Raw genomic sequence first — 22,624 nt, 5'->3', positions numbered from 1 at the left:
CTACTTACTTGGGGCTCATAGCCTGTATTGTTTTTTGAGTCCAATCGAACTGGTGCCGATAGAATGAGGAGACGTAGAATCTGGAGGTAGTTATGCTCTTATTGCAATGATGGCCTGCTCTTGGAATGTTTGGGAGGGGTGGGGGGGGGGGGCTGTTTATAAGGATGTTTGTTGAGGGAGAAAACAATTAGATGAATAAAGATCTGGATCTAATGTGTATATTCCTACGATGTCATATGGTCATAGGAAGTATATTATGTAAAATGTGCATATGTAATATTTTGTACTCTTGTCTTTTGTACATGCTGTCTTTTGATGACCGAATATTTGATTTGATTTGACTGTCATTTGATGATGAAAACGGGAAAAAGATTTGATAATAAAAGATTATCTGATTTAAAAAAAAATGATTGCTTGTTATAGTTCTCTATGGGAACTATAAAAAAAAAGTGTAAAAACAAAACAATTCTAAATCACCCCCTTTTCCCAAAATAAAAAAAATAAACATCATGGGTATCGCCATGTGCAAAAACACCCATGGTATAAAAATATCTTACACATACAGCCAAATGGAAAACAACGTCAAAATGGCCGATTCGCCTTTTTTGGTCGCTTCATTTTCTACAATTTTTTTTTTTTTTTATAAAAAGTGATCACAAGGTCATACACACCCCAGAATGGTAATCAATGAAAAGTTCAGATCGCCCTGCAAAATATGAGCCCCCATACAGCTCCGTACACATAATTACAAAAAAGTTATAGGGGTCAAAATATGGCGGCGAAAAAATAAAACTTTATTTTAAAATTATTTTATCACTATCAAAACTCAAGAAAAACTATACATATAAAAAGGTATCGACGGATTCGTACTGACCTGTAGAATGAAAGTTACTGGTAATTTTTATCGCACATCGGTCGTTGTAAATAAAAATAAAACAAAAAAAAACAACAAAAACTTTTCCGCTATTTCACCCCCTTTGGAATTTTTTTCCTGCTTCATCATATGCACTATTAAATGGTGGCGTTGGAAAGTAAAATTTCTCCCGCGAAAAACAAGCCCTCATAAGGCTATGTGAACAGAAAAAAAAAAAATAAAAAAAAAAAGTAAGGCTCTGGCAAGACAGTGAGCGTAAAACGAAACCCAAACACAAAAAAAACTCAGGGGTCGAAAGGGTTAAGGAGATATTTATAGCTATTTCTGTTCTTCAGCAACCCATTTACTAATTTGGGGGGGGAATTGGTTGCAGAACTTTTATAGATCAAAATCTGAGTAAGAAGTTATTGTCAAGTCAAGACTGTGCAGTTCTTTTAAGCGGATGATCTATCATCAGCATCTGATTGGCGCGTGCAGGGCCCAAATGCCACTTACCTCATGTGTCAGGCACTTTTCTAGTAGCTGCAGGTAACAGGTTATATTCTCCTCATCCGGCCGGGAGACCAACAACTGAGTGCAGACTGTTCACAGAGAAGAGTGTCAGAGAGAGAGCGGCCAGGGAACTTAGACATGGGCAATGTTCGGACACACTCACCTTTACCCAGTACTCTGGTAAGTTGTCCGGGGATGTCGCCATCTGCTATAGGCGGCACGGAAGTCTCTAGGTCACCAGTCGGGGTACTCTGCTGCTGGAAGCCATCCGCTGTCAGACCTGTGGGCGGCTCATTCTCATTGGAGCCCTTGCTGGCAGAATCCTGATTGGGCCTGTGTTGGGACGTCTGCTCGCTGCCTACTGATTCTGTCTGATTGGGGCGGTAGTATTTGATAGGTGTGATAATGATCTGCTGAAGCTCCTGCAGAGCGTTGCGCACATTTCCGCCATCTAGAATATCCTATTTAAAAGAAGTCCGGGAGTTAGTGGCATCTGGAAAATCTCAAATTAGAAGCCAAGATATTGTAACTTAAAAGAAGGTTTCAGGAGGAACCTTCTCTCATCATTTTCTGCTTCCCTTGGTGCTGCTGAGGGCTGTCTCTGAACAAAATCAGCCACCTTCTCCCCCTGGCAGCCGAGCACTATAATCCTTTCTTACTTCCCTGGCCAACGGAGCCTTCTCAGCTATAGTACTCTGCTACTGCAGAAGCTCCACTACTTCCCGGGTAAGGCTGCTTTCACACTAGCGTTCGGGTTTCCGTTCGTGAGCTCCGTTTGAAGGGGCTCACGAGCGGACCCGAACGCAGCCGTCCAGCCCTGATGCAGTCTGAATGGAGGCGGATCCGCTCAGACTGCATCAGTCTGGTGGCGTTCAGCCTCCGCTCCGCTCGCCTCCGCACGGACAGGCGGACAGCTGAACGCTGCTTGCCGCGTTCGGGTGTCCGCCTGGCCGTTCGGAGGCGTGCGGATCCGTGCGGATCCGTCCAGACTTTCAATGTAAGTCAATGGGGACGGATCCGTTTGAAGATGCCACAATGTGGCTCAATCTTCAAGCGGATCCGTCCCCCATTGACTTTACATTGAAAGTCTGGACGGATCCGTCCCAGGCTATTTTCACACTTAGCTTTTTTTAGCTAATATAATGCAGACGGATCCGTTCTGAACGGAGCCTCCGTCTGCATTATTATGGGCGGATCCGTTCAGAACGGATCCGCCCGAACGCTAGTGTGAAAGTAGCCTAAGCCATTTCTATTGGCGGCCCTGCAGTGAACAGAGGATCACTATGTACAGACCTGGCTGTGGGGGAGAGAGACTGAGCATGTGTGTGTCCACCAGCACTCCATTGCAGTGGATGTACATGCACAGTGCTATAAACTATAACCACCAGACGGCGCCATACTACATAATGTCATAACTGTTCACTGGACCGTTTTTGTTATAGCATGTAATTGGCCACAATGCTTCGTTATTCATGATCTACAGAATGAGTGTGACGTGTAACGGTGGGGGAACCCCTTTAACGAGGTTCCTTCTGACGTTGCGGATAGAACTCAGTTCTGACAAGCAGTATCATTGCTTAACGAGGACGTCTTACCTTCTCTAGTGAACGGAGCACGCTCTGTCTCTCGCGTAACTTCTGGATGCTCAAAGCTATTTTATGCCGTGCCCCTTTAGTAACATTCTAGTAGAAAGAAAGCAAAACAAAAAAATGAAGTACATGTGGGGCTCAGTATTAAGCCAAGACATTAGAAAAAGAAAAAAGTACTCCAGGATGATTAACCCCTTGATTACATAAATTGTACATGCCTGGAGCACGTGTTTTTTAAAAGATGCCAAAGTGGAGTTGGCACTAGCTCTTTCACAGATCCGGGGCTAATGACCGATTGGCAATAACACCGACTGCAGACATTTCAGCCCTCAAAATATAAAACAATATAAAAATTCTAATCACCCCCCCTTTCCCCATAATAAAAAAATATAAAGTTAATTTGCAAGGCTGAATCCTAAAAAACAATAAAAAAAAAAAAAAAAAAAAAAAAAATCAAAATGCCCGTTTTGCATATTTTTTTTGTTGCTTCAATTTCCCCCAAATTTTTTTTAATAAAAAGTGATTGAAAAGTCATACACACTCCAATGGTACCAGTACGAACTACAGATCGCTCCCCAAAAAATTAGCTCTCACACAGCTCCGTAGACATTGCATCACCATAACTTTATTTTTTATGACAAAGGAAATTTTTTATTTTTTTTTGTATTAAAACACAGTCATTGTACTGCTCAGTTTTACAGCATAGTCCAAAATGGGGCTAACAGTCAAATTTTCCCATCTCAGATTCGCACGCTAGGGCCAAATTCATCGGAAACCAATTAACCTACCAGAACGTGGAGGAAACATATAAACTCCATGCAGATGCTGGATCCAAACCCAGAAACCCCAGCACTGCAAGACAACGCTGCTAACCCCGGAGCCATCAAGCTGCCCTGCCTACATTATCTGCTGCCAGATTAAAGGGGTTGTCCAAGCGCTTCATAACGATGAATTGCCCGTCATCAGTATGTGATCAGGAGAGGTCCGACTCCCGGCACCTCGCCAATGTTTGAGAAGTCCTTGGCCTGCTCACAAGTAAAGGTCTCATTCAGACGGTCGTATGTTACTTTCCACATGTAATCAGCAATTTTGCGCATTAGATGCGGACCTATTCACTTCTATGGGGCCTCAAAAGATGCAGACAGCACTCCATGTTTTCTTCCGTTTCACGGCCCCGCAAATAAAAATAGGATTTTTTTGTGCTTGCCTATAAAATCTTTTTCTCGCCGAGTTCATTAGGGGACACAGAAGACCATGGGTATACCTGCTGCCACTAGGAGGCGACACCAAGCACAAATAAAAATAAAAAAAAATAAAATAAAAGGTTAGCTCCTCCGCTCAGTTATACCCCTCCTGCAGACACTGAGCTGTTTGTACAAAAGCAGTGGGAGCAGCCAGGAGAAGCCAACAGAAAACAATAAAAAGGAAGAAAGGCGAATAGGGATCAGAATCGAAGAACCGGAGGGACCCATCAAGGAGCGCCAGCAATGTACTTACGGGGTGGGAGCTGTGTCCCCCAATGAACTCAGCGAGAAAAGGATTTTACAGGTAAGCACAAAAAATCCTATTTTCTTGCTCGTATCACTGGGGGACACAGAAGACCATGGGACACTATAGAGCAGTACCATGGGGAGGGAACAAGACCAGAACGAATCCAAGGCCGGTCATATAGCCCCGCACAGAAATGTGTGGGGCAGAACACACCCGTAACCCTGAAAAGGGACAGGAAGAATCATTCCCAGGAAGGCCAGACAGAGCGGCTGAACACGCAGAGGCTCCGGCTGGGCAGAAGAAGAACAGTCCAGGGAATATAAGTCACAGCTTAGGAGACTGCAGAAGATACAGGAGAGAGACCTAGCCTGGATTCAGAAGACTTCTGAGGAAGTGATATCCATGGGTCAGAACCCCAGGAAAAAACACGCAAGAGCCATCAACAGACACAACATGGTGTGAGAAGAAAAAAGGGAACCACTCAGTGGAAAACCGATTGGAAGAAGACAAACTAACAATGGCGTCTGGATATCAAGGGACAGAGAAGAGCACATGTGACAAAAATTTTGCCTCCCACGAGGTATGAAGTAGGGGTGCCAGAAGGCAAGGCCCCAAAACCATAACAGGCTGCCAGAAGAGAAAACCACTCCAGCGGGACCATGACGAACAAGGCAGGGCTAGAGAACCTGGATGACAGGCATGAAAATGGCCCACAAGAAAAAGTTATTGAGGGAGTGAAGAAAGTCAGTGAAACCGACCCAAACCACAAAAAAGGAGGGGGAAGCAAAAACTTCTCTTCAGACCTATGGCCAAGGGGTTGGCATAAATACTGCACCAGGAAGGGAGTGTGGACACCGACCACCACAAGTCCCAGAAAAAAAAAAAATGGTAACAGAAGCAATACCACCCGCGCAGGCACTCTACAGCAGAAAGGGGGCATATGAGAACACAATGGCTATAGACACTGGCCGAGCAGGGAGAAACAGTATGTGGGGGAGGTGCAACTACTCGTCCTGCGGAAGGGGAGAAGTAGAAGAGGCTGATGAGGCTCAGTAGGGAACCAGCATTTAGGGTGACAACAAGGACAGTACGACCGCTCTACCCGGGGAGGGAAGCCATGCAAACTGAATAAGTGCATACTCAAAACCACAAGGAGGCAATGCTGATGCCGTCACCATAGTAGATGGTAGAGGCGTTGCACTACATGTGAAGGGAAGAAGGCGCAAAGCCAGCGCCATAGAAATCGGTAGGTTATACTATGCACAGAAAACTGTACTAATACCCACGAGAGCTCCTAGTGGCAGCAGCTATACCCATGATCTTCTGTGTCCCCCAATGATAAGAGCGAGAAATAAAACACGTCCTATACTTGTCAGTGAAAATCGGGACGTGGCCCCATTGAAGTCTATGTTACCGCAAAAATGCAGAATGCAATCTTTTTTTTGCGGACATGCTGAACTGAATAGGGCTGCAGTAAACTATTATTTGAGAAATAGAGTATTCTATCGATTATTTTTAAGATTAATTGAGTACTCTAATAAGAAAAAAAATTAATTAATAGACTGTTTTCCTTTATAAAAACTCATCAGACCCCCTGCCATCAGTCCCCAACACCCTTCGTTCCCCCCTGTGCGATCAGCCCAAGTGCATCAGAAACCCCCAGTGCCTTCAGCTCCACTCGCCCACCCTAGTGCCTACATCAACCAATCCATGCCGATCCATTGTCTTGTCTCCCACTCCCCCAGTGCCATCAGATCAGCCTCTCCATGCCATGTCCCCCACTTCCATCTGCCCCTCCATGCCATGTTTTCATCCATTGTGTCCCCCTCCCCCAGTGCCTCCATGCCATGTGTCCCACCCAACGCCATCGGCCCTTCTATGCCATCCATGTCCCGTGCCGCCCCCAACGCCATCAGACCCTCCATGCCATTGCCATAATCATCCATGTCCCCCAGCGCCATCAGCCCCTTCAAATCACAGGTGCCTCCTTCATCCGCTGACGATGTGTGCACGCAAGGCCCTGGCCAGAGCAGCGTGGTGCAGAGTCGGGAGGCTTCACTTCACTCACGCTCCGTGGTCATGTAATTTAAACGAATCTCAATGCAGGGAAACAGCATCGAGGATTTTTTTTGCCTCAATTTAATCTATGAATCATTTCAGCCCTAGAACTAACCACAAAAACCAAAATACGTCCGTCTGAATAAGTCCTAACAAGCACAGCACCGTCCATTGTATAGTGGTTGTGCTTGGTATTGCAGATCAGCCCCATTCAAGTAAGGGCTCTTTCACACCTGCGTTCTTTTCTTCCGGCATAGAGTTCCGTCGTCGGGGCTCTATGCCGGAAGAATCCTGATCAGTTTTATCCTAATGCATTCTGAATGGAGTGAAATCCCTTCAGGATGCATCAGGATGTCTTCAGTTCCGGAACGTAACGTTTTTTGGCCGGAGAAAATACCACAGCATGCTGCGCTTTTTGCTCCGGACAAAAATCCTGAAGACTTGCCGCAAGGCCGGATCCGGAATTAATGCCCATTGAAAGGCATTGATCCGGATCCGGCCTTATTATAAACGTCGTTTCGGCGCATTGCCGGATGCGACGTTTAGCTTTTTCTCAATGGTTACCATGGCTGCCGGGACGCTAAAGTCCTGGCAGCCATGGTAAAGTGTAGTGGGGAGCAGTATACTTACCGTCCGTGCGGCTCCCGGGGAGCTCCAGAGTGACGTCAGGGCGCCCCAAGCGCATGGATCACGTGATCGCATGGCACGTCATCCATGCGCATGGGGCGCTCTGACGTCACTCTGGAGCCACGCGGACTGTAAGTATACCGCTCCCCGCTTCTACTATGGCAACCAGGACTTTAATAGCGTCCTGGCTGCCATAGAAACACTGAAAACATTTTGAAGATGGATCCGTCTTCAAATGCTTTCAGTACACTTGCGTTTTTCCGGATCCGGCGTGTAATTCCGGCAAGTGGAGTACACGCCGGACCTGGACAACGCAAGTGTGAAAGAGGCCTAAATGATACTGATGACAGAATGGGACATCAGTACTAAAATACTCAACCCCCCTCTAAAATCCCCTTAAAATGGTAAAATGTGATACAAATATCCCTCAGAAATGGGTATTAGGATAAAATATCATGAACATCTCCATGGTGTTTGTATGTTCTCCCGCGTTTATGTGGGTTTCTTCCCGGTACTCTGTTTTCTCACACACTCCAAAGACATACTGATGGGTAACTTGGGGTCCATTCACACATCCCTAGAATGGGTTTGCATCCGTTCCGCAAACTGCGGAACGGGTGCGGACCCATTCATTCTCTATGGGGCAGAAATGGATGCGGACCGCACACAGTGTGCTGTCCGCATTTCCGGAGTGCGACCCTATCTTCTGGTCCGCGGCTCCGGAAAAGAATTAAACATGTCCTATTCTTCTACGCAATTGTGGACAAGAATAGGCAGTTCTATGGGGGTGCCAGCCGGGTGTATTGCGGATCCGTAATACACTACGGACGTGTGAATGGACCCCAAGATTGTGAGGTCCACTGGGGACATTGAATGATAATGTCTGTAAAGCGCTGCAGAATGTCAGCGCTATATAAGTGCGTAAAATAAAAATACAGCACACTGTACACCCTGTACAATATAGATATGGCTATAGGGGTCATCTGCTTACTTGTGATTCGAGGTGCTGCTCTGTCAGCATCATCATTTCGTCATAGTTCATCTGAGAGAACAGCGATGCATATTTGTGCAGACGTAAACTTTTCAGCCAGGTGGGGACATCTGCAGAGGGAGAAACACAGAATGATAGATGGAGACATCCCAAAAACAAGAATGAATGGTCCCGAAGATGCAGGGGTAGTGATAGTAAACCGTGGTGTTATTTAGCGCGCTTCATACCTTTCATCCCGCTGCCGTCCTCCTGAAATGTGTTGCGTCCAGAGCCAAAGTCCTCTGTCTGCTCACTGCCCGATGAAGCCACGCTGCTCTGCGGGGAGAGGGGAGCGTGGTCTGGGGTGAGGAAGACGGGTCGCCCGGCAGCCTCCTCTGCCCCGCCCCACTCGTTAGACGTTTGCTGGGAGGTGGGGATCAGGGACATGGAGCGTTTCAAGGGACTTGGGTGCATTTGGCAGGAGAGCACTGCAAGAGGGAACGGAAGGAGTCAGGACCAGTATGGGGCGTCTGCAGTGAGACCATGTCATTAGTGGTTTTAGCCTTCCCCAAATAACTCCTACCTGAGCTACCACCCACATTCTGGATGGCTGAGGGCACCGAACTGGAAGAGGGGAAGGGCATAAGTCCATTTTCTCGCATTGGCTTTTCGTGCCAACTATGCCCAGACTCTCCCATGCTGGGTTCCCCTGGGGCCTGCCACTCATCAGAACCCTGCCGCAGATGTGTGCCATGCCGGCTGTAGCCTGTGGACAGTCGCTCTTCCAGATGGTTGAGCCACAGAGCCAGAGAGTTGCGATCGTCCAGCGTGGTGGCCGGATGGATGAGTGCATAGGACAGGAGCTGCCGGCTCTCCTCGATGTACAGGTTGCTCTCGGTGGTGTACGCCAGCACTTTCTGCAGCAGTTTCATGTACTCGCATTTGGCTTCCGAGTTGCGGGGCTGCAGCAGAGGCAGGTGGGACAACAGCAGCGAGATCACCTTCTTATTCGACTCCTGGTGCCACTGACTGATCAGAGCTGGGGACAAGGACATGATAGTTATACATTAATATCACTAAACAGGTTAGGACACTGTAAATACTGTATAAAAGGCAGCGGTATAGAGAGCCCTGTATAAAAGGCAGCGGTATAGAGAGCCCTGTATAAAAGGCAGCGGTATAGAGAGCCCTGTATAAAAGGCAGCGGTATAGAGAGCCCTGTATAAAAGGCAGCGGTATAGAGAGCCCTGTATAAAAGGCAGCGGTATAGAGAGCCCTGTATAAAAGGCAGCGGTATAGAGAGCCCTGTATAAAAAGGCAGCGGTATAGAGAGCCCTGTATAAAAGGCAGCGGTATAGAGAGCCCTGTATAAAAGGCAGCGGTATAGAGAGCCCTGTATAAAAGGCAGCGGTATAGAGAGCCCTGTATAAAAGGCAGCGGTATAGAGAGCCCTGTATAAAAGGCAGCGGTATAGAGAGCCCTGTATAAAAGGCAGCGGTATAGAGAGCCCTGTATAAAAGGCAGCGGTATAGAGAGCCCTGTATAAAAGGCAGCGGTATAGAGAGCCCTGTATAAAAGGCAGCGGTATAGAGAGCCCTGTATAAAAGGCAGCGGTATAGAGAGCCCTGTATAAAAGGCAGCGGTATAGAGAGCCCTGTATAAAAAGGCAGCGGTATAGAGAGCCCTGTATAAAAGGCAGCGGTATAGAGAGCCCTGTATAAAAGGCAGCGGTATAGAGAGCCCTGTATAAAAGGCAGCGGTATAGAGAGCCCTGTATAAAAGGCAGCGGTATAGAGAGCCCTGTATAAAAGGCAGCGGTATAGAGAGCCCTGTATAAAAGGCAGCGGTATAGCCCTGTATAAAAAGGCAGCGGTATAGAGAGCCCTGTATAAAAGGCAGCGGTATAGAGAGCCCTGTATATAAGGCAGCGGTATAGAGAGCCCTGTATATAAGGCAGCGGTATAGAGAGCCCTGTATATAAAGGCAGCGGTATAGAGAGCCCTGTATATAAGGCAGCGGTATAGAGAGCCCTGTATATAAGGCAGCGGTATAGAGAGCCCTGTATATAAGGCAGCGGTATAGAGAGCCCTGTATATAAGGCAGCGGTATAGAGAGCCCTGTATATAAGGCAGCGGTATAGAGAGCCCTGTATATAAGGCAGCGGTATAGAGAGCCCTGTATATAAGGCAGCGGTATAGAGAGCCCTGTATATAAGGCAGCGGTATAGAGAGCCCTGTATATAAGGCAGCGGTATAGAGAGCCCTGTATATAAGGCAGCGGTATAGAGAGCCCTGTATATAAGGCAGCGGTATAGAGAGCCCTGTATATAAGGCAGCGGTATAGAGAGCCCTGTATATAAGGCAGCGGTATAGAGAGCCCTGTATATAAGGCAGCGGTATAGAGAGCCCTGTATATAAGGCAGCGGTATAGAGAGCCCTGTATATAAGGCAGCGGTATAGAGAGCCCTGTATATAAGGCAGCGGTATAGAGAGCCCTGTATATAAGGCAGCGGTATAGAGAGCCCTGTATATAAGGCAGCGGTATAGAGAGCCCTGTATATAAGGCAGCGGTATAGAGAGCCCTGTATATAAGGCAGCGGTATAGAGAGCCCTGTATATAAGGCAGCGGTATAGAGAGCCCTGTATATAAGGCAGCGGTATAGAGAGCCCTGTATATAAGGCAGCGGTATAGAGAGCCCTGTATATAAGGCAGCGGTATAAGAGAGCCCTGTATATAAGGCAGCGGTATAGAGAGCCCTGTATATAAGGCAGCGGTATAGAGGATATAAAGAGCCCTGTATATAAGGCAGCGGTATAGAGAGAGCCCTGTATATAAGGCAGCGGTATAGAGGATATAGAGAGCCCTGTATATAAGGCAGCGGTATAGAGGATATAGAGAGCCCTGTATACAAGGCAGCGGTATAGAGAGAGCCCTGTATACAAGGCAGCGGTATAGAGGATATAGAGAGCCCTGTATATAAGGCAGCGGTATAGAGAGAGCCCTGTATACAAGGCAGCGGTATAGAGGATAGAGAGAGCCCTGTATATAAGGCAGCGGTATAGAGGATAGAGAGAGCCCTGTATATAAGGCAGCGGTATAGAGGATAGAGAGAGCCCTGTATATAAGGCAGCGGTATAGAGGATAGAGAGAGCCCTGTATATAAGGCAGCGGTATAGAGGATAGAGAGAGCCCTGTATATAAGGCAGCGGTATAGAGGATAGAGAGAGCCCTGTATATAAGGCAGCGGTATAGAGGATAGAGAGAGCCCTGTATATAAGGCAGCGGTATAGAGGATAGAGAGAGCCCTGTATATAAGGCAGCGGTATAGAGGATAGAGAGAGCCCTGTATATAAGGCAGCGGTATAGAGAGAGCCCTGTATACAAGGCAGCGGTATAGAGGATAGAGAGGGCCCTGTATATAAGGCAGCGGTATAGAGGATAGAGAGAGCCCTGTATATAAGGCAGCGGTATAGAGGATAGAGAGAGCCCTGTATATAAGGCAGCGGTATAGAGAGCCCTGTATACAAGGCAGCGGTATAGAGGATAGAGAGGGCCCTGTATATAAGGCAGCGGTATAGAGGATACAGAGAGAGCCCTGTATATAAGGCAGCGGTATAGAGGATAGAGAGAGCCCTGTATATAAGGCAGCGGTATAGAGGATAGAGAGAGCCCTGTATATAAGGCAGCGGTATAGAGGATAGAGAGAGCCCTGTATATAAGGCAGCGGTATAGAGGATAGAGAGAGCCCTGTATATAAGGCAGCGGTATAGAGGATAGAGAGAGCCCTGTATATAAGGCAGCGGTATAGAGGATAGAGAGAGCCCTGTATATAAGGCAGCGGTATAGAGGATAGAGAGAGCCCTGTATATAAGGCAGCGGTATAGAGGATAGAGAGGGCCCTGTATATAAGGCAGCGGTATAGATGGTCCCTTGGATGAAAACTATATATTTAAAAGGATATAAATCACAGCGAGTTCTCCTACACTGATAGAAAGGTGTAGATGTCACTTCGGTCCCTGCCCGGCTCTGTAATTACACAGGAGCCGCTGGTCACCAGTGCGGAGAAGCAGCAGTCAATGCTCCGGCCGCCGAGACTCATCGTCACTTGTACCAGAATTTGTCACCTGAATGAATGTGCCGTGTACTGCTTCCTGTGAAGTCTTCGCAGTCATCAGAAAAACCTTTATAGATTTAATTGTAAGAACATTTTATCCGTTGTACCTATACATCTGTACATGCTGCACCGGACCAGTGACCGCCATAAACTGGTTTGGCTGGAAGAGCGTTTTAAATGATAAAATTCTAGGCGCCTGCCGCCACCCCTGGTGCACCATTCACAGCGAACTCCCTCAGGAAGGCCGTCTGACCGCCCGGCCCATCGCTCTCCTCTCCAGAACACGGATTTGGTCTTAAATCAGCTTAGAGGACGGTTCAGTGGAAAAGAGAACCGTAACCACAGGAGGCCACGATTTCCCTTTATCACATGATGCATCACCATGGTTTGAGCTCAGCGACGTCACCACAGGTCCTTTGACAGGTCCTGAAGAAAGAACAGGAGACCGGCAGCTACGCAATCAATTGGAGGAGGTGAGTTAATTTTTATTTTTTAACCCTCAATTGAACTTCTACTAAGCATTCTGTATTAAAGAATGCTATTATTTTCCCTTATAACCATGTTGCTTTTTTTTCTTTTTTTTTTTCTGGATAGAATTCTGTGAAGTCCATATATTCTACCTCCTGTCCTGGCTCTTCACCTTTCTATATGGAAGGCAGCCCTGTGTAACTCTCCCAGTCAGGCCATCACTGTGGCCAGAGAGCGCCCCCTGTAGAGACTAGTGCAGGGGTGGCCAACCTGCGGCTCTCCAGCTGTTGTAAAACTACGATTCCCACCATGCCCTGCTGTGGGCAGTCTAGGTATGCTGGGAGTTGTAGTGGCCATCCCTGGACTAGTGCATCACACATTACACTGATCAGTGCGATGCTCTTCTTTGGGCATCTTAATCTCGGCCAGGGTTTCTCAGCTCCGGTCCTCGGGACCCACCTACCAGTCAGGATTTGAGAATATCCCACAGGATGAATACCTGTGGTAGGTCCTGATGGGTGGACACTAATTATATCACCTGCTCAATCCTAAGGAAATCCTTAAAACACGACAGGCAGGTGGGTCCCTCTGAATGCGGAAGGTGGACCAGATGGATAAACAGCAGGGGGCGCTACCAGAGAGGAAAAGTAATATACGGTATACATGAACAGAACTTCTATTGGATGTATACTGTAATAATAATTCATTTGATATGCTCTATTAAGTACACAGTAATACTTTTCGTGAGATAACCCCTTTAATATGACATCACATTCTGGATTATCAGACCGTCATAAAAAAGGATATAAATCGCGTATGGTTCAAAATAAAGCATAAACATAAAAAGATGTCTTATATGCTTTGTGCATCAATTCCTCTGCTTGCTGTCAGTACATGGAAACACTGCTTGTAATATACAGAGGCCTATCCTGATCAAGTCCACCTGACGGAGATACAAACCCCACACGTCGGGCCCCTCTATCAGCTGGACACGATCAGACGAGCGATCCGTCAGTATTGTGGCTGAGGATCCAGATGATAAACCATCGCTATTGGTTCAGGATTTACCTGTGTGTTTCTTCCTTCCTTCATTATTTCTGCACAGACTGTAATGTGCGTATTTGGAAACAAATCCGCACAAAACTCGGACATGCCGCGGATTTCAAATACTGACGAAAAATATACGCCTATGTAAATCGCTCTATTCATTAACATTAGCAGCAGATTCCGGGACATAAAATCCGGACTGTATTCGCATTGCAAATCATAGCTATGTCACTAGCCTTTACTTCAATGTGGCTGAGCTGCGCCCAGGCCATGTGACCGATGAACGCGACATTGCACGGTCTAGGCAAAGCTGACAGAAGGCTGTAGAGCTACTGCGAGCGCCGCTGCCTTCTCAAACAGCTGATCGGCGGAGGTCCCGAGTGTCGGACCCCCACCGATCAGATACTGATGACTTATGGCTCACCAAACAAATGTATATTTTTTTTTTCTGTGTTCGTTCCTTTATTTTGCCGACCGAACGTGGAACCATTCATTTCAATGGGTCCGCAAAAACAAACAAACGGAAGTTACTTCATGTGCATTAGGTCAGTACCGCAAAAAAATAGAACGTCTTATTATCATCTGTATATTTTTGGGGGACCGCAAAATACATACGGTCGTGTGCATGAGCCCTTATACTGAGGATAGATCATCAGTAAGAAAAAGGTACAGAACGCTTATTCTTTGGCCTCATGCACACGACCGTTGTGCGGTCTGCAAATCGTGGGTTCACAAAACACGGATGGCGTCCGTGTGCGTTCCGCAATTTGCGGAACGGCAGGAACAGCCTTTAATATAACTGCCTATTCTTGTCCGCAAAACTTTTTTTTATGGACCACGGAACGGAGCAATGGACACGGACAGCACACGGAGCGCTGTCTGCATCTTTTGCAGCCCCATTGAAGTGAATGGGTCCGCATCCGAGCCGCCAAAACTGCGGCTCGGATGCGGACCAAAACAGCCGTGTGCATGAGACCCTTTCCGGCATTGAGTTCCGTCACAGGGGCTCAATACTGGAAAATAACTGATCAGTTTTATCCCCATGCATTCTGATTGGAGAGCAATCCGTTCAGGACGTCTTCAGTTCAGTCTTTTTGACTGTTCAGGACGGAGATAATACCGCATGCAGCATGCTACTGTTTATCTCCGTCCAAAATTCCGGAACACTTCCGGCAAAACAGATCCGACATTGCGGTCTGCGCATGCTCAGACCGCTATATTTTTTTTTTAAATAAATAAATGCCAGATCCGTTTTTCCAGGAGACACCGGAGAGACGGATCCGACATCGCATTTGTCATACGGATCAGGATCCTGATGCGTCTGACAAAACAGACGTATGCAGACCATCAGTCTGCATACGTTTTGACAGATCCGGCAGGCAGTTCCGGCGATGGAACTGCCTGTCGCATTCCTCTGCCGCAAGTGTGAAAGCACCCTAAAAGTAAGTCACATCTGCTGTGTGTTTTCCCATTCCGGAAGAAAACCCACCATAACTTGTGAAACCCGTATACGGTTCCAAGATGCAGCACAGCTTTTGGGTGCTGGCGGCGCACAGTACAGTTCTGACATGCATTCAGGATGCAGTTTTTTTTTTTTGTAGCTAGCTGAAATTAAATCATTCCCACTATGCAGTACACCAGGGGTTAAAACGAGGCTGCTGAACTGGCTAAATGGAAAATTGCATCCTGAATGCCTTTCCGAACTGTACTGAACCCTTTGGGTGCTGGTTGGGATGCAGTTGAATACTGATTGTATATGACTGCGTGCAGCTACTGCGTCAAACACATTCACAAGGCAGTTCTAGAATGTAGCCGGTTTAGCACCTAATTAACCCCTGGTCTTCTGCATAGCAGCAATGATCTAAATGTCTTAACCGACTACATAAAAAAAAAAAACTGTGTTGTTAAAGCCCGTTTGTGGACGCAGTAACTGCGCTGTACGCCAGCACCCTTTGGGCTCATGCACACGACCGTATGTATTTTGTGGTCCGCAAAAAAACGGATCCACAAAAAAAAAAAATATGGATAACATCCGTGTGTATTCCGTATTTTGCGGAATGGAACAGCTGGCCCCTAATAGAACAGTCCTATCCTTGTCCGTAATGCGGACAATAACAGGGCATGTTCTATTGTTTTGCAGAACGGAAATACGAACAGACGGAAACGGAATGCACACGGAGTAACTTACGTTTTTTTTATTTTTGTGGACCCATTGAAATGAATAGTTCCGCATACGGTCCAAAAAAAAATAAATAAAAAAAATATGGAACGTACATTGAAAGAAAATACATTCGTGTGCATGAGGCCTTTGGGTGCTGGGACACTGTGCAGCAGCTGCAGGTGGGTTGCCTCCAAGTGCCGGGCTGTGCCTGTCGTGGCTATTGTCTGACACAGCTATTAGGCCTGGGCTACACTGCGACTGAGATTAACTACAGCTGCAATCCAAATGAACGCAATCCTGTGCACTGCAGCTGTAGTCAAAATCAATAAGTCGCGCTACAAAAGGTCGCAGTGTAGCCTAGGCCTTAGGAGCAATCCACATGTGGATCCTGCACTCAGGAGCACCACGTATATGCACCATTAGAAGAGACCAGACAGTGCGGCCACACACATCTGATGAAATCATGGTTTGGCATAAAAAATAAAATGCAGAATTGATAAAGTATATATATATATATATATATATATATATATATATATATATATATATATATAATATAAAGACAGTCCTTTAAATGGGTACCAGATCAGTGCGATAATCCGGCTTCTGCTTGCAGCACAGTATGACATGGAATTACACGGGAGCAGAAAATTCATAAAGCTGTCAGTACGATTCCGTAACAGAAAGGTCAGCCAGAGGCACACAGCATCAATCATGATAATGCTGCGTATTATCTGTAAGAAAAAAGGCCTGCAAATTGCGGTCCGCAATGCACGGGCACCGACTGTGGGCCAGCTGCATGCGGATCGCGACCCTATTCACTTGAAATGGGTCGGCTGTCCGTCCGTTCCGCAAAAACATAGGGAAAGTTTCCCTATCTTTTTGCGGAACGTAACACTACAGAAGAACTCCTTAGTGCTTCCGTTCCACACCGCATCTCCGGATTTGCAGACCCATTGAAGTGAATGGATCTGCATCCGTGATGCAGAATGCACGCGGCTGGTGTCCCGTGTATTGCGGGCCGCAATTCGGCCTCGTGGGACACACTGTTGAGCTTTCACATGAGCAAAACAGAATGCGTCAGGGTTTGTTCAGTGAAAACTAAGAATATCACACAGCATCTCCTAGTAATCATCGCTGAAGAGATGCCATGTGCGTCCCCGTCAGCTTTCTTTCGCTGACCCACTGGCTTGAATAGACCAGTCGTGTGTGAAAAAAACAGATGAAAACCGACCATATTGTGATTTTTCTTGAACGGACGGATGATCAGTGATTAACAACGCTCATGTGCATACGGCCATTGAAATCAATGGGTGTGTGTGTGTTCAATCCGGATGCTCGCCATTTGCAAAAAGTGAACGTATCTGGAGTGAAATCTCAGAATTTTACTGTAGTATGAAGAAAGGGGTCATTTTCTGGGGATAACTTTTTTTCTTTTTCTTTTTTTTTTATGAGCCTTGAACAACAAATACATGAGGTCTCACTGCTGCAATGAGTTGTAATCTATGGGTTGCAAAACCGGCTGTGGATTAGACTGCGCAGGCGTTACATGTGGCTGCACAAGTTAGTTTTTGTGGCAGATCTGCTGCGGATTTCAAACTCTGCACTGCAAAGGAGGAAATTTACACCATAAGGCCTCATGCACACAACAGTTTTTTTTCACGGTCCGCAAAAACGGGGTCCGTGATCCGTGACCGTTTTTTCGTCCGTGGGTCTTCCTTGATTTTTGGAGGATCCACGGACATGAAAAAATGGTGTCCGTTTTGGTGTCCGCCTGGCCGTGCGGAGCCAAACGGATCCGTCCTGAATTACAATGCAAGTCAATGGGGACGGATCCGTTTGATGTTGACACAATATGGTGCCATTTCAAACGGATCCGTCCCCATTGACTTTCAATGTAAAGTCTGGAGTTCTTTTATACCATCGGATTGGAGTTTTCTCCAATCCGATGGTATATTTTAACTTGAAGCGTCCCCATCACCATGGGAACGCCTCTATGTTAGAATATACTGTCGGATATGAGCTACTTTGTGAACCTCAGATCCGACAGTATATTCTAACACAGAGGCGTTCCCATGGTGATGGGGACGCTTCAGGTTAGAATACACTACAAACTTTGTACAAGACTGCCCCCTGCTGCCTGGCAGCACCCGATCTCTTACTGGGGGATATGATAGCACAATTAACCCCTTTAGGTGCGGCACCTAAAGGGGTTAATTGTACTATCATATTCCCCTGTAAGAGATCAGGGCTGCCAGGCAGCAGGGGGCAGCCCCCCCCCTCCCCAGTTTGAATATCGTTGGTGGCACAGTGTGCCCCCACTATCGCCCCCCCCCTCCCTCCCTCTATTGTATTAAATCGTTGGTGGCACAGTGTGCCAACCACCATCGGCCCCCCTCCCTCCCTCTATTGTATTAAATCGTTGGTGGCACAGTGTGCCAACCACCATCGGCCCCCCTCCCTCCCTCTATTGTATTAAATCGTTGGTGGCACAGTGTGCCAACCACCATCGGCCCCCCCCCCCTCCCTCTATAGCAGTAACATTGGTGGCAGTGTGCGGTCTCAACAGTAGAAGATTCATACTTACCTGCTTGCTGCTGCGATGTCTGTGTCCGGCTGGGAGCTCCTCCTACTGGTAAGTGAAAGGTCTGTGCGGCGCATTGCTAAAGACCTGTCACTTACCAGTAGGAGGAGCTCCCGGCCGTTCACAGACATCGCAGCAGCAAGCAGGTAAGTATGAATCTTCTACTGTTGAGACCGCACACTGCCACCAATGTTACTGCTATAGAGGGAGGGGGGGGGGGGGCGATGGTGGTTGGCACACTGTGCCACCAACGATTTAATACAATAGAGGGAGGGAGGGGGGCAGATGGTGGTTGGCACACTGTGCCACCAACGATTTAATACAATAGGAGGGAGGGAGGGGGGGGGCGATGGTGGTTGGCACACTGTGCCACCAACGATTTAATACAATAGAGGGAGGGAGGGGGGGCGATGGTGGAGGCACACTGTGCCACCAACGATATTCAAACTGGGGAGGGGGGGGGGGGTCTGCCCCCTGCTGCCTGGCAGCCCTGATCTCTTACAGGGGAATATGATAGTACAATTAACCCCTTTAGGTGCCGCACCTGAAGGGGTTAATTGTGCCATCATATCCCCCTGTAAGAGATCGGGTGCTGCCAGGCAGCAGGGGGCAGTCTTGTACAAAGTTTGCAGTGTATTCTAACTAGAAGCGTCCCCATCACCATGGGAACGCTTCTGTGTTAGAATATACTGTCGGAAATGAGTTTTCACGAAGTGAAAACTTAGATCAGAAAAAGCTTTTATGCAGACGGATCTTCGGATCCGTCTGTATGAAAGCAACCTACGGCCACGGATGCCAATCTTGTGTGCATCCGTGTTCTTTCACGGACCCATTGACTTGAATGGGTCCGTGAACCGTTGTCCGTCAAAAAAATAGGACATATTTTTTTGACGGACAGGATACACGGATCACGGCCTCGGCTGCAAAACGGTGCATTTTCCGATTTTTCCACGGACCCATTGAAAGTCAATGGGTCCACGAAAAAAAACGGAAAACAGCACAACGGCCACGGATGCACACAACGGTCGTGTGCATGAGGCCTAACTTGGCATGCTGCGAATTTAAAAGCTGCACAGCAGGTCAAGTCATGGGCGGATTCAAGCATTTTACTCATTTGGGGCTAAAAATCTTTTTTTTGGGCCTTTAATAAAAATATTGAGCAGTTTCGTCACAAAGCGTTTTTTCTGTGTGCATCCTACATTCACTTTCTGCCTCGTGCCCTATATCTACTGCTGCCCCATTCAAATGAACGGAACCAATTTTCAGTCGCAGAATTTTCTGCCACAAAATCTGCCGCATGTGAAGGAACCCTAACGCTCGTCAGCGATGATATGGCGGTGTAAGTGCACGCACGCAAAAATGATGGTTTACCATCAGCGGATGGTACCCTGTAAACACAATCTCCTGCTGGCAAACAACCAGTCCTTATGGGGAAGAGCGATGGCATTAGCGAACGCTCCTCACCATACTCTGGAGGAGATTGCCACATATAAATGCATTAGTCTCCTCCACCAGCGATCAGCAGATTGTCGGGAAGGAACGCTTTCTTCCTGACAACCTGCTGTAATATTGTCCCATGTAAAGGGACCTTAAGAGGTCATAAACAGTAATTTAAGCCACATTCTTATCAGTAAGATAACGCTTGAGCTATGAGTGTTTATAAGGTATGAGAGCAGAGATAAGGAGCCCTTCCACTAGCTGTCTGACTGAGCAGACTAGAGCAGTGTTTCCCAACCAGTGTGCCTCCAGCTGTTGCAAAACTACAATTCCCAGCATGCCTGCACAGCCAAAGGGAGTTGTAGTTTTGCAACAGCTGGAGGCACACTGGTTGGGAAACACTGGACTAGAGCATCTCAGCTCTGTACAAAGAAAAGGACTCCATATTTTTAATAAAGACCAATTAAAAAAATGATTTTTAGCTCATGAGTACAATGCACAAAAAAAGAAAAAAAAAGTAGCCTTTGACTCTGCCAACCCCTTTAAGGGCTCTTTCACACTTGCGTTCTTTTCTTCTGGCATAGAGTTCCGTCGTCGGGGCTCTATGCCGGAAGAATCCTGATCAGGATTATCCTAATGCATTCTGAATAGAGTGAAATCCGTTCAGGATGCATCAGGATGTCTTCAGTTCCGGAACGGAACGTTTTTTGGCCGGAGAAAATACCGCAGCATGCTGCGCTTTTTGCTCCGGCCAAAAATCCTGAACACTTGCCGCAAGGCCGGATCCGGATTTAATGCCCATTGAAAGGCATTGATCCGGATCCGGCCTTAAGCTTTTTCTGAATGGTTACCATGGCTGCCAAGACGCTCAAGTCCTGGCAGCCATGGTAAAATGTAGTGGGGAGCGGGGGAGCAGTATACTTACCGTACGTGCGGCTCCCCGGGCGCTTCAGAGTGGCGTCAGGGCGCCCCACGCGCATGGATGACGTGATCGCATGGCACGTCATCCATGTGCATGGGGCGCTCTGACGTCATTCTGGAGCGCCCCGGGAGCCGCACGGACTGTAAGTATACCGCTCCCCCGCTCCCCACTACTACTATGGCAACCCGGACTTTAATAGCGTCCTGGCTGCCATAGTAACACTGAACGCATTTTGAAGACGAATCCGTCTTCAAATGCTTTCAGTACACTTGCGTTTCTCCGGATACGGCGTGTAATTCCGGCAAATGGAGTACACGCCGGATCCGGACAATGCAAGTGTGAAAGAGCCCTAAGGTTCCAGAGTTGAATTTCTCACCACGTTGACCTGTCCGTTGAGCTCTCTGCTAACGACACTATAGCGACTGAGAGGCGTTTGGTGTCCTGTGTCACTTACCAGCACTGTTGGCCTCCGTCTCAAGGATGTGTATCTCAGAGCAGTCCGAAAGTGAGTGCTCCAAGCAGAGCTGTAGGAATCGTGCCTGGGTCCTGGTAATCCTCTTCAGGAGCGAAAGAAGGGCCACCGTCTGCTCGCACTCGTTCCAGCCCTTAAACCACTCGGATAATGTGCTCACCTGGTCTCGGAATTTCATTGTGCAGGTGAAAAAGTCAACAACTACAGGGTGAGGGCGCTCCTATGACATGGCGCACAGTCCTCCGTACAGGGGTGGCCCGGTCACGGGATGGCGCATGAGGGAGAAACAGCTCGCAAGGCGGTATAACCCGGAAACACCTAAAACGAAGACGACACAGGTTAAAGCATCAAACAGCGTGTGACGTTCAGACAAAGCTAAATCTGATCTCTATAGGCAGTTCCTATTAAAGAGACCATCCCAATTCAGCACCCCTGACCCATGTGTCCTATTAGGACGTGCCCAGAGCCCTTCTGGACAGGAGAAAAGAGAAGCGGCCGCCCCGACAAGGTATTATCTGCTTGTCCTTTCATCTGTAATACTGACCGCGCAGGCACGGTACTGAGGCCTGTAATGCTTTTCAATTTGCCATAGTGGAAGTGAAAAGCCGCAAATGTCATTCTTTGCATTCGATAAAATCTGCTATAAATCCCCATTCTGCAGATCTGCACCCCCCTCCGCCGGTCAGACTCTGCTGCATGTGAACAAACGCAGTCATTCTGCTAGTTGTGTATGAAAACCCGCAGCACCCTGGTTTTAAAAACGAGGGTCTTTCCATATTCAGACGTAACATACACCTCACCTGACGCCCTGTAAGGACCTCCTATTACTATGTTAGGTGATGTTAAGTGGCTGCCGGACACCTCTACTGCCGCTTATCTCTGCGGAAACAACCTAACAGGTCAAAGCCTCGATTCCTGCAGCAGAACATAGTGAGCCGTCCCGTAACCGATAGAGGGGAGGATAAGCCTGAACTGTGGACATAGAAGGCCCCATGTGATGGAATATCCAGGAGGATGAGCAGTAGTGTACGGCCACACACACACTATACATACAGTCTATATATACACACACACACACACACAGTCTATACACACACTATACATACAGTCTATATACACACACACACATACACTACAGTCTATACACACACACTATACATACAGTCTATATATACACACACACACTATACATACAGTCTATATACACACACACACTATACATACAGTCTATATACACACACACACACTATACATACAGTCTATATACACACACACACACACTATACATACAGTCTATATACACACACACACACACTAT

The 22,624-nt window shown here is 47.3% G+C and overlaps 1 protein-coding gene across 2 annotated transcripts in view; it reads right to left on the bottom strand.

Moving 5' to 3' along the window:
• The window catches only part of SAMD4B (sterile alpha motif domain containing 4B), a 31,040-nt gene that overhangs the window by 5,467 nt on the left and 2,949 nt on the right, over nucleotides 1–22,624 (bottom strand). For both annotated transcript variants that reach the window (XM_044306588.1, XM_044306590.1), the window contains exons 2-8: nucleotides 21,289–21,624; nucleotides 8,685–9,140; nucleotides 8,350–8,589; nucleotides 8,123–8,232; nucleotides 2,962–3,048; nucleotides 1,530–1,827; nucleotides 1,370–1,455 (exon numbers count right to left, since the gene is read on the bottom strand). In XM_044306588.1, the coding sequence (XP_044162523.1) occupies nucleotides 1,370–1,455; nucleotides 1,530–1,827; nucleotides 2,962–3,048; nucleotides 8,123–8,232; nucleotides 8,350–8,589; nucleotides 8,685–9,140; nucleotides 21,289–21,484 (1,473 nt within the window). In that variant the 5' untranslated portion in view covers nucleotides 21,485–21,624. The remainder of the gene's footprint in view (nucleotides 1–1,369; nucleotides 1,456–1,529; nucleotides 1,828–2,961; nucleotides 3,049–8,122; nucleotides 8,233–8,349; nucleotides 8,590–8,684; nucleotides 9,141–21,288; nucleotides 21,625–22,624) is intronic.

Source organism: Bufo gargarizans, chromosome 9 (assembly GCF_014858855.1).
Source record: "Bufo gargarizans isolate SCDJY-AF-19 chromosome 9, ASM1485885v1, whole genome shotgun sequence".
Classification (NCBI taxonomy): Eukaryota; Metazoa; Chordata; class Amphibia; order Anura; family Bufonidae; genus Bufo; species Bufo gargarizans.
This window is presented reverse-complemented; position numbering and strand designations above follow the sequence as displayed.